Source organism: Convolutriloba macropyga, chromosome 3, assembly GCF_964194025.1.
Source record: "Convolutriloba macropyga chromosome 3, txConMacr16.3, whole genome shotgun sequence".
In the NCBI taxonomy this organism is placed as follows: Eukaryota; Metazoa; Xenacoelomorpha; order Acoela; family Convolutidae; genus Convolutriloba; species Convolutriloba macropyga.
This window is the reverse complement of record NC_134470.1, coordinates 2,203,253-2,216,211: the sequence shown is the minus strand read 5'-3', so window position 1 is coordinate 2,216,211 and position 12,959 is coordinate 2,203,253. Positions and strand designations below refer to the sequence as shown.

The 12,959-nt window shown below is 33.8% G+C and overlaps 2 protein-coding genes across 3 annotated transcripts in view; one reads left to right on the top strand and one right to left on the bottom strand.

The window, feature by feature from the left end:
* The window catches only part of LOC142335868 (KICSTOR complex protein ITFG2-like), a 408,175-nt gene that overhangs the window by 113,355 nt on the left and 281,861 nt on the right, over positions 1-12,959 (top strand). The gene's annotated exons all lie outside the window — the stretch shown is intronic.
* Positions 1-12,959, bottom strand: part of LOC142335864 (uncharacterized) — a 103,255-nt gene that overhangs the window by 25,317 nt on the left and 64,979 nt on the right. Inside the window, exons 17-19 of the mRNA XM_075384194.1 lie at positions 10,638-10,913; positions 9,955-10,303; positions 8,900-9,076 (exon numbers count right to left, since the gene is read on the bottom strand). Of these exons, the coding sequence (XP_075240309.1) occupies positions 8,900-9,076; positions 9,955-10,303; positions 10,638-10,913 (802 nt within the window). The remainder of the gene's footprint in view (positions 1-8,899; positions 9,077-9,954; positions 10,304-10,637; positions 10,914-12,959) is intronic.

Sequence of the window (12,959 nt, the reverse complement as noted above, 5' to 3'; positions counted from 1 at the left end):
AGTATACAGTAAACTATTGTCAAACCCAATACGATGTTCCTCGGCTTTTGAGGCTGGAAAAACCTAAAAAAAAGAAAAAAATTGACAGCAATAGTGGGGGGAGGGTCAACAGCGGGGTTGTCTTCAACCTCTAAGAACCGCCCTTCACACCATAAGTATAAGTCTCCAAGACAGTTTGAGCTGAAACAGAGCTGAAAGGCTCTAAGAGCACTTAATGCCCGCTGAGCGGTACCTGTTTATCCCGTTTTTGAGGACGAAAAGTCAAAAGCGTCAGACTAAAAATTGCTCAAGCGAAAAATTGCATAAAATAGCCGCCAGATTGCCGGAATAGCTGCGAAAGAATAGACCTGCGTGCCATATAATAGAGATAGAAACTGATACAGATCTAAATTGAAAATCGACGCCGCTCAAAAAGCTATGTAAAAAACATTCAGCGATAAATTAATAAAGCTTGTTAAAATTCATTCCGTAGAAGCCTCTTATTAGGGACCTTTACTGCACATATGAGTTCCTTTGACCTTAAACAAAATCAAATCAAACTCAACTGCAAAACTCATTTTTTTGAGTGAGATAATAAGTCACGTATGATCAAAATCTAATCATGCAAATAACCTAAAAACTTTTGGTAAAGCGAGTGAAAATGACGTCACGCGCGCAAATACCGTAAGTGAAAGGAAGAAGTAATTCAGAAAATTTGGCTTTTTCAGCTTTGCTGTGTGAACAAATTTAAAACGAAAACATTGCCGGAAGAAATCCGGAAGCGACTCGAAGCATCAAAACTTCACAAAAAACCATAATTGCAACTGAAGCCATTACATTTTGTATAAAACCATTAACTAATTGACTCCCCAGGTCTGACCTAAAAATGGCTGAAAATTATAACACTCACCAAGAGAAAACAAACGGCAGAAAATAATCTTAGAAACTAAGTTAAATTTTTCAAAAAAGAAAGCTCAAACTTAAGAATTGAAAAGTTACTTACAATTAGGTTTCTAATTACTGCAATAAAGACAAAAACAACAAATCTTTGCTCCTCGATGTATATATTCCAGACAACATGATTTCATACTAATTCAAAAATTAAACTAACCATAGAAAAGACGAGCAACAGAAAAATAATCAAAGGCAAACAATTGTTTAAAAACAGCACCAAGGCCTGAAGAAAATTGCAATAAATAGTGATAAGTAGAAATTTTGGAAGAAGTTTTCTAGCAAAGTCTCAGAAATCATTTATACTGAAATGAATTGCAAACCAAAGAAATGACGAAAATCTAAGAAAAAGCTGAAATTAGTCAATTTTTTATTAACTAAAAAAATCAAAACAACCAGTATAAAAGTAGATGCCAGGACAAGTCCAAAATGATGGAAACTAGAATGTGAAGAATATGGGCACAAGGTAAGGAACGCCGTAACAAAGACTAATTCTTGATTTTTGAAAGTTAAAAACCAAATTGAAAAAATAAAAAAAAACAAATAATTTATTTCATTGTTCAGCGTTCGAGACATAGAAAAGACAACGAGTCAACCGAGACAAAGATCCAACCTCCGAAACAAAACAAAAAAAGAACAGAAGTCAAACATACAAAACATTGAAACATTTTGTAAAAAAAAAAATTGGTCGAAAAATGTTCAAGACTGCCTTAATGAAAAAAAATGTAACTGTTTTTCAAAAACTTAACACTAACAAATAATTGCATTTTTATTTAAACAAAATTAAATTCCCTCATGTTGCACAAAAAGACTATTTCTAGTAATTAAAACCAAAATACAGACGAAAAAAACAGTAAAAGTGGAAAAAAAAACTACCAAAACCGGATTAGCATATGTAGAATTTTATAAAAACAAAATTACATCGAGGTAGAAAGAGGCCTTGAGTATACAAATTGTCAAGAGGAAGTTGCCATATTAACTGATTTTTGACAAAAAAGACGGCTACAGGAACCAAAAATGCAGAAATTAATAGAAAAAAGCCAAAAAACAACTAAAAAATCAAAAAATATGTCAATTTTGAACTTGAACCGCATTTTCAGGCTCTGCAAAACACTGTCGTATCAATTTCCAAGGTTTACATTTCAATATAGTATCGAATAAAATTTATTTCAACAAGAGTTCAAATTAAAAGCAAAAAAATTGGGCCACTTAGACGAAAAAACCGCAAAAAACGGTTATCTATATGTGCCATTCAGTCAAAAACTACTTTTCAAAGTCAAAAAGTCATTCACTAAACGCAGCTTATGATCAAAAATTTTCTCTCGCTCAGAAGAAATTAGTTCACACGGCAATTTTACTCACTTTCACTTTTAGGTCGAAACATCGTCTGAACGAATAGTACTTCCGGTAAAAAAAACCTTAACAACATAGCCGGAAGAATTCCGGAAGCGACTCGAAGCGTAAAAACTTGACAAAAACCCTAATTGCAGCTGAAACCATTACCTTTTTGAATAAACCATAAACTAATTTAGAACCCCCTTGTCTGATCTAAAAATTGGTGAAATTTAAACCACTGTCACCAAGAGAAACAAAATGCCGCAAAAATACTTATTATTAAAAACGTTTGGTAAGGATAAGTGCAAAATAATTAGGATAGTCAAAACACTGATAGTCTCAAAAAGCTGACAGGGCTATCAACTACCCTCAAATAATTCATGATTCTAATCCCAAAAAGATCGCTAAAGCAAACGGCAGCTAATAGTAACTTAGAAACCAAATTAAATTTTTGGAAAAAAATTACTCAAATTTAAGAATCAGAAAACTACTACAGTTAGATTTCTCATCAATGCAATTAAGACAAAAACAACATTTACTTTTTTCTTGTTGTATATATGCTAGACATCATGATTTCAAACTAATTCAAAAATTAAAATAATCATAGAAAAGCAACAGTAATATTTAAAGGCAAAAAAATGTTTAAGAACAATACCAAGGTCGGAAAAAAAAACAATAAAAAGTAATAAGGGAAATTCTGGAAAAGGCTTTCTAGTAAACTCTTAGTACTGCCTTATGTTGAATGAAATCAATTGCAACCCAAAGAAATGACGAAAATCTAAGAAAAATCCGAAATCATTCAATTTGTTAATAACTGAAAAAATCAATATAACCAGTATAAATGTAGGTGCCAGGACAGAGCTGGAATCATACAAGCTAAATTGTGAACAATATGGACACAATGTAAGGAACACCTTAACAAAGACTAATTCTTGATGCACAAAAAGACTATTTCTAGTAATTAAAACCAATATACAGACAAAAAAACAGTAAAAGTGGAAAAAAACTACCAAAACCGGATTAGCATATGTAGAATTTTATAAAAACAAAATTACAGCGAGGTAGAAAGAGGCCTTGAGTATACAAATTGTCAAGAGGAAGTTGCCATATTAACTGATTTTTGACAAAAAAGACGACTACAGGAACCAAAACTGCAGAAATTAATAGAAAAAAGCCAAAAAACAACTAAAAAAATCAAAAAATATGTCAATTTTGAACTTGAACCGCATTTTCAGGCGCTGCAAAACACTGTCGTATCAATTTCCAAGGTTTACATTTCAATATAGTATCGAATAAATTTTATTTCTACAAGAGACCAAATTAAAAGCAAAAAAATTGGGCCACTTAGACGAAAAAACCGCAAAAAACGGTTATCTATATGTGCCATTCAGTCAAAAACTACTTTTCAAAGTCAAAAAGTCATTCACTAAACGCAGCTTATGATCAAAAATTTTCTCTCGCTCAGAAGAAATTAGTTCACACGGCAATTTTACTCACTTTCACTTTTAGGTCGAAACATCGTCTGAACGAATAGTACTTCCGGTAAAAAAAACCTTAACAACATAGCCGGAAGAATTCCGGAAGCGACTCGAAGCGTAAAAACTTGACAAAAACCCTAATTGCAGCTGAAACCATTACCTTTTTGAATAAACCATAAACTAATTTAGAACCCCCTTGTCTGATCTAAAAATTGGTGAAATTTAAACCACTGTCACCAAGAGAAACAAAATGCCGCAAAAATACTTATTATTAAAAACGTTTGGTAAGGATAAGTGCAAAATAATTAGGATAGTCAAAACACTGATAGTCTCAAAAAGCTGACAGGGCTATCAACTACCCTAAAATAATTCATGATTCTAATCCCAAAAAGGTCGCTAAAGCAAACGGCAGCTAATAGTAACTTAGAAACCAAATTAAATTTTTGGAAAAAAATTACTCAAATTTAAGAATCAGAAAACTACTACAGTTAGATTTCTCATCAATGCAATTAAGACAAAAACAACATTTACTTTTTTCTTGTTGTATATATGCTAGACATCATGATTTCAAACTAATTCAAAAATTAAAATAATCATAGAAAAGCAACAGTAATATTTAAAGGCAAAAAAATGTTTAAGAACAATACCAAGGTCGGAAAAAAAACAATAAAAAGTAATAAGGGAAATTCTGGAAAAGGCTTTCTAGTAAACTCTTAGTACTGCCTTATGTTGAATGAAATCAATTGCAACCCAAAGAAATGACGAAAATCTAAGAAAAATCCGAAATCATTCAATTTGTTAATAACTGAAAAAATCAATATAACCAGTATAAATGTAGGTGCCAGGACAGAGCTGGAATCATACAAGCTAAATTGTGAACAATATGGACACAATGTAAGGAACACCTTAACAAAGACTAATTCTTGATGCACAAAAAGACTATTTCTAGTAATTAAAACCAATATACAGACAAAAAAACAGTAAAAGTGGAAAAAAACTACCAAAACCGGATTAGCATATGTAGAATTTTATAAAAACAAAATTACAGCGAGGTAGAAAGAGGCCTTGAGTATACAAATTGTCAAGAGGAAGTTGCCATATTAACTGATTTTTGACAAAAAAGACGACTACAGGAACCAAAACTGCAGAAATTAATAGAAAAAAGCCAAAAAACAACTAAAAAAATCAAAAAATATGTCAATTTTGAACTTGAACCGCATTTTCAGGCGCTGCAAAACACTGTCGTATCAATTTCCAAGGTTTACATTTCAATATAGTATCGAATAAATTTTATTTCTACAAGAGACCAAATTAAAAGCAAAAAAATTGGGCCACTTAGACGAAAAAACCGCAAAAAACAGTTATCTATATGTGCCATTCAGTCAAAAACTACTTTTCAAAGTCAAAAAGTCATTCACTAAACGCAGCTTATGATCAGAAATTTTCTCTCGCTCAGAAGAAATTAGTTCACACGGCAATTTTACTCACTTTCACTTTTAGGTCGAAACATCGTCTGAACGAATAGTACTTCCGGTAAAAAAAAACCTTAACAACATAGCCGGAAGAATTCCGGAAGCGACTCGAAGCGTAAAAACTTGACAAAACCCTAATTGCAGCTGAAACCATTACCTTTTTGAATAAACCATAAACTAATTCAGAACCCCCTTGTCTGATCTAAAAATTGGTGAAATTTAAACCACTGTCACCAAGAGAAACAAAATGCCGCAAAAATACTTATTATTAAAAACGTTTGGTAAGGATAAGTGCAAAATAATTAGGATAGTCAAAACACTGATAGTCTCAAAAAGCTGACAGTACTATCAACTGCCCTCAAATAATTCATGATTCTAATCCCAAAAAGATCGCTAAAGCAAACGGCAGCTAATAGTAACTTAGAAACCAAATTAAATTTTTCGAAAAAAATTACTCAAATTTAAGAAACAGAAAACTACTACAGTTAGATTTCTCATCAATGCAATTAAGACAAAAACAACATTTACTTTTTTCTTGTTGTATATATGCTAGACATCATGATTTCAAACTAATTCAAAAATTAAAATAATCATAGAAAAGCAACAGTAATATTTAAAGGCAAAAAAATGTTTAAGAACAATACCAAGGTCGGAAAAAAAACAATAAAAAGTAATAAGTGGAAATTCTGGAAAAGGCTTTCTAGTAAACTCTTAGTACTGCCTTATGTTGAATGAAATCAATTGCGACCCAAAGAAATGACGAAAATCTAAGAAAAAGCCGAAATCATTCAATTTGTTAATAACTGAAAAAATCAATATAACCAGTATAAATGTAGGTGCCAGGACAGAGCTGGAATCATACAAGCTAAATTGTGAACAATATGGACACAATGTAAGGAACACCTTAACAAAGACTAATTCTTGATGCACAAAAAGACTATTTCTAGTAATTAAAACCAATATACAGACAAAAAAAACAGTAAAAGTGGAAAAAAACTACCAAAACCGGATTAGCATATGTAGAATTTTATAAAAACAAAATTACAGCGAGGTAGAAAGAGGCCTTGATTATACAAATTGTCAAGAGGAAATTGCCATATTAACTGATTTTTGACAAAAAAGACGACTACAGGAACCAAAAATGCAGAAATTAATAGAAAAAAGCCAAAAAACAACTAAAAAAATCAAAAAATATGTCAATTTTGAACTTGAACCGCATTTTCAGGCTCTGCAAAACACTGTCGTATCAATTTCCAAGGTTTACATTTCAATATGGTATCGAAAAAAATTTATTTCTACAAGAGACCAAATTAAAAGCAAAAAAATTGGGCCACTTAGACGAAAAAACCGCAAAAAACGGTTATCTATATGTGCCATTCAGTCAAAAACTACTTTTCAAAGTCAAAAAGTCATTCACTAAACGCAGCTTATGATCAAAAATTTTCTCTCGCTCAGAAGAAATTAGTTCACACGGCAATTTTACTCACTTTCACTTTTAGGTCGAAACATCGTCTGAACGAATAGTACTTCCGGTAAAAAAAACCTTAAGAACATAGCCGGAAGAATTCCGGAAGCGACTCGAAGCGTAAAAACTTGACAAAAACCCTAATTGCAGCTGAAACCATTACCTTTTTGAATAAACCATAAACTAATTTAGAACCCCCTTGTCTGATCTAAAAATTGGTGAAATTTAAACCACTGTCACCAAGAGAAACAAAATGCCGCAAAAATACTTATTATTAAAAACGTTTGGTAAGGATAAGTGCAAAATAATTAGGATAGTCAAAACACTGATAGTCTCAAAAAGCTGACAGGGCTATCAACTGCCCTCAAATAATTCATGATTCTAATCCCAAAAAGATCGCTAAAGCAAACGGCAGCTAATAGTAACTTAGAAACCAAATTAAATTTTTCGAAAAACATTGCTCAAATTTAAGAATCAGAAAACTACTACAGTTAGATTTCTCATCAATGCAATTAAGACAAAAACAACATTTACTTTTTTCTTGTTGTATATATGCTAGACATCATGATTTCAAACTAATTCAAAAATTAAAATAATCATAGAAAAGCAACAGTAATATTTAAAGGCAAAAAAATGTTTAAGAACAATACCAAGGTCGGAAAAAAAACAATAAAAAGTAATAAGTGGAAATTCTGGAAAAGGCTTTCTAGTAAACTCTTAGTACTGCCTTATGTTGAATGAAATCAATTGCAACCCAAAGAAATGACGAAAATCTAAGAAAAAGCCGAAATCATTCAATTTGTTAATAACTGAAAAAATCAATATAACCAGTATAAATGTAGGTGCCAGGACAGAGCTGGAATCATACAAGCTAAATTGTGAACAATATGGACACAATGTAAGGAACACCTTAACAAAGACTAATTCTTGATTTTTGAAAGTCCAAGTCAAAGTTTAAATTTTTGAAAGTTTAAAAATCAAATTTAAAAAAACAAGAAAAACTAACACCATTTCATTTTTCACCATTCGAAAAATAGAAAAAACAATGATTCATCCGAGACAAAAATCTATCCTCCTGAACAGATCAAAAAACAAAAAGCAGAAATCAAACATACGAAACAATGAAACATTTTGCAAAAAAAAGGTCAAAAAATTTTTAGGACTGCATTCATAAAAAAAATTTAACTGTTTTTCAAAAATTTAACGCTAAAAAATTATTGACGTTTTCATTGAAACGAAAATAAAGCCCTTCATGTTGCACAAAAAGAATATTTCTAGTAATTAAAACCAAAATACAGACAAAAAACTGAGAAAAAAAGGAAAAAAACTACCAAAATCGGTTTAGCATATGTACAATTTTATAAAACAAAATTACATCGAGGTCAAAAGAGGCATTGAGTATATGAATTCTGAACGGGAAGTTGTCATATTGACTGATTTTTGACAAAAAGACGGCTAAAAGATCCAAAAATGAAGACAATAATAGGACAAAAGCCAAAAATTAATTAAAAAATCAAGAAATTTATGCCAATTTTGAATTTGAAACGCGTTTTCAGGCTCTGCAAAACACTGTGCTATTTATTGCCAAGGTTTACATTTCAATATAGCATCGAATAAAAATCATTTCTACAAAAAAACCAATTTACAAGCAAAAAAAATGGGCCACTTAGACGAAAAAACGGCTAAAAACGGTTATCTATATGAGCCATTCAGTCAAAAACTACTTTTCCAAGTCAAAAAGTCATTCACTAAACGCAGGGCATGATCAAAAAAACTTCTCTCGCTCAGAAAAATTTAGTTCACACTGCAATTTTACTCGCTTTCGCTTTTAGGTCAAAACATCGTCTGAACGAATAGTACTTCCGGTAAAAAAAAACCTTAAGAAAACCAATAATCCTCTTCGAGTCGTAAAAAAGGCGCCAGACGACGAAACAAAAAAACCAAGAGCACCGCAATATAGCTTTGCTCAGCTTACAGCTTCGCAGCTATAAAAAAAGACCGACAGGACTAATATAATTGCTACAAACTTCGTTCGAGGGCAATTAATCATGAGAGGAATGAATTTCTCTCATACTTAGCATAGCTTGGTACGACCGAACTTACATACAATAAAACGGACCACATATTGCATCTCTGTAACTCTTGTATTAAGTTTTCATAAAATCCTTATAGAGCGTTTTATGGTTGGTTGTCATCCCTGGAACAGGTAGAATACTCACTGATATTGATTCTTCTGTGGTTTAAAGCTGCGATTGCCGTGAACAACATCTCCCTGTGGAGTGCTCTTCTGTTGGGGTTAGGAGCCAGCTCCACATTTGGTTTGTTAGAATACTTAGTCAGGTATGACAACGTGTCCTTCATCACCACATCCATGTCTTTGGCGCCAAAAATTGCATCTGAAACCATAGTTTAGATTCTGATCTAACTACATTCCCAAAGCATAACCTCAATTTTTCCATAGCCTCAATCGCGACTGCCACGTTTTTAAAACTACACTTGTAGACTTTCAAAGACTGTATGCATCGCTGCAATGCCAGTAATTCCTCTAGATCAGAAATGACAAACCTGTTCCATAAATCTCGTTCAGGTTAATCATAAATTTTCAGTTTTTCTAATAAAATCTGTATCTCTTCCGAAAAGCACTTTTTTGGATATCTTTCACTCAAGAGAGACTTTTGTTAAATGGTTCTACAATTTGCCTATTTGGGCATGTTTCATGCTTATTTCTGCTCTGTAAAATCATCTCAAATGTCAGCTATCAACTGTCAGTGTTGAACACTTTTCAAGGCATAACGTGCACATTTCTCGTAGGAGCCTTAATTGACATTAAATGGAATTGAGAACTACTGATAACTACACTTGACTTCCATCTTCAATATTTGCTCCCGAATTAATTGACAGTGGTTAAACTTGACTCGTTAGGTAAACTGAGACAGCTCTTCCAGTATGAGTTATTAAAATTTTCAGTCCTGGAAGCATTTCAACTCGTTGGCTCAGGTTTTAATGTCGCAATAACAACGATTAATCGCAATTGAGATCTCTTTTTTTCTCATGCAGATTATGGCCATCAATAATTGATATTTTACATCTTTCTCACGCTGTAAATAAATTGCAACGGATAGTCCCATCTTTTACTAGTCTGTAAAAAACATTAACAGTGATTAGAAAATCTTGTTTGTTCAAACATTGTAACGACCAATTAATAGTTCATGGGGGGAGGGGGGAGGAGGGAACACTCAACATTCCCAGAATTGACTGATCAACGTTGACTCACCGAAAGTGCTGTTTGCGATTTCAGGTTTCCATCTATCAGGCAACTCAGTCACTAAACTACTCAACCTCTCACATCCCCCACCCTCTTCACTTTTCACCCAGCTCAGGTACAAGGGTAATTCTGATTCCCACGGTACTGAGAAAGCTGGGTCGTATTCTGTGTTGTGCGCTTCACGAGCACCAAGAGATCTCTTTCGCAGGTGGGGTTCTACTATCCTATCCCAGAGTGCACTAACATGTACTGCACTAGGATCACATCCTGCACTACCTGTTGATGAGGGTGGCAATTGTGAGGCGTCCAATCTGATACAGGAAGGTCTGCATTTGATACCGGACAACAATTCATCCTCCTAAAATCAAGTCCAAATAAATACGCACACTTCTAACTACATCAATTCTGCCCGATGTCCTTAAAAAGCATAGACTGGACAGAACAGACTTTTTATCAAAAAGTCAGAGTTCAAAGTTCTTAGAAGTCCAGCCGTGTTAACCATAGTGTCTCCTCAGATGCACCCAATGTATTTTAATTGAAGTTAGCAAACTATATTTGAAAGCTAGTCCTTTGAGTGCGATGAATTTTTCTAATGCATTCAATTTTCACTTCTCATTATTCAAATATTTATAGAGCTAAAATCTGCTAATTCACTGATGTTCAAGTTAGCTTAGTTAGAAATTCAAACTTACATTGTCTGTTGATACACCCTCGTCACTTTCAACATGTTCACTTCCATTCAATGTTTTTGATTTCAGCAACAAGTCGCCAAGGTGTGTTCTGAATCCTAATCTGCTGAAGTACCAAACCAAGTTCCAGTACATGTCTTGTTTCTCGTCCACCATCTCAGGTGATTGGAACACGTCAACTGATGTTCCACTGTTGTCTATTAATCTTTCCAGGGCCTTCCTAACGACAAGAGGACTGAGATAGTTCACTAGGATTGGTCCCACAGATCTTGATGCAACCTAAAACAGTTCAACTGTAACACTTGATTTCCTTAAGCTGTATCAAGAGCATAAAACATTTTGTAACAATAGACAGTGTAATAACATCTAATGAACAGTTTTTTTAAACGGTTTTCCCAGTTCACGCATAGTCCCTTTTGGGTCTAGTCTTTTGTTTAGTCAATGAAAATTCTTTGAATTGTACATCGGAACTTGTCCTGCTATGTTTTTTTACTACTTCGTACTAAAATTTTATCGCTGTACTTCTTTTCACAGCTTGTTCAACATTTTCCGTAAAATCTTTTTGACTTCTCTAGGCTAGTTTTAGTGTTCTCTCATTCTGCTAAAACTGTTTTTAGCCAGTATTTGCACGGCAAAGCCATTCCAAATGAACAGAGTATCAAAAAACAAAATCAGAAATAGAAACGGGATAAACCCCTAAAGCCCAATGTTGGATGCCCGTTACTCGAACTTTGCTCTTAGCTACCATATCTAATGCCCATTGGTATTGATACTAGACCCTGTGTCGTCTCACCACCAATTAGGAGTATGATCAGGGGAATCAATGGCATTTTTTGGCTACCTGCCGGGTTTGATTCCGATTTTTTAGTTTTAATCGGGCTCTACTTTTCTCTTTCGGTAACCGAGTAATACCACGTAAATGCGGTACATGGTCTTTATCGTCCTCAAGGGGCTTTCAAATTCCATGTGTATCCGAGTTCTTGAATGAATTCGTGAGGACGATAACGCAGTGTGGTAATGTTTTCTGTTTAAAATCAACTCTGGTTTCAATTACAACAGTTGCATAACTTAAGCCACTGTATAGTTACTTAGACATTTTTCCCTGACTCTGTAAAAAAAAACAAAACAGTAAATCAAAGTTAAAATGCAGCATGTGCAACTGTTGTAATTGAAACCAGAGTTGATTTTACAGAGTCAGGGAAAAATGTCTAAGTAACTATACAGTGGCTTAAGTTATGCAACTGTTGTAATTGAAACCAGAGTTGATTTTAAACCGAAAACATTACCACACTGGGTTAGAGTCCTCACGAATTCACTCAAGAACTCGGCTACACATGGAATTTGAAAGCCCCTTGAGGACGATAAAGACCATGTACCTCATTTACGTGAGGAATTACTCGGTTACCGAAAAAGAAATTTGCAAGAAAAAGGCCAGCACGTTTACAAAAATTGCTACGAACTTCGTTCAAGGGCAATTTTAAAAAATCAAAAATCAAAAAGACGCAATTCTCATCTCGCCAATGATGCCTTCAAAAAACGACGGGAAAAGAGTACTGGAAAGCCATCTAATCAATTACGCAGCGGCGTAAGTTATTTTCAACTGCTGTAATTGAAACCAGAGTTGATTTAAAAGAACAACCACATGGCGTTATCGTCCTCTCGAATTAATTCAACGCGCATCTACACATTGGAGTTTGACAACTTCCCGAGGAAGATAAAAATCATGTACCTCATTTGAGTGACATAATACATGATAACCAAAAAGAAATGTTAGAACGCGACTAATACTACGAAAAAATAAAACAGTAGAGAAACTCTTGCGGAAGTAGACTACTTTCTCTATCAGTTCTTGTCTCGCAAATGATGCTTTCAAAAAACGACAAGAACAGAGTCAGGGAAAAAATGTCTAAGTAACTATACAGTGGCTTAAGTTATGCAACTGTTGTAATTGAAACCAGAGTTGATTTTAAACCGAAAACATTACCACACTGGGTTAGAGTCCTCACGAATTCACTCAAGAACTCGGCTACACATGGAATTTGAAAGCCCCTTGAGGACGATAAAGACCATGTACCTCATTTACGTGAGGTATTACTCGGTTACCGAAAGAGAAAAATAGAGCCCGATTAAAACTAGAAAATCGGAATCATAACCGGGAGGTAGCCAAAAAAAGCCATTGATTCCCCTGATCATACTCCTAATTGGTGGTGAGACAACACAGGGTCTAGTATCAATACCAATGAGCATTAGATATTGGCATCAATACCAATGGGCAATACCAATGGGCATTAGATAAGTTCGAGTAATGGGCATCCAACATTGGGC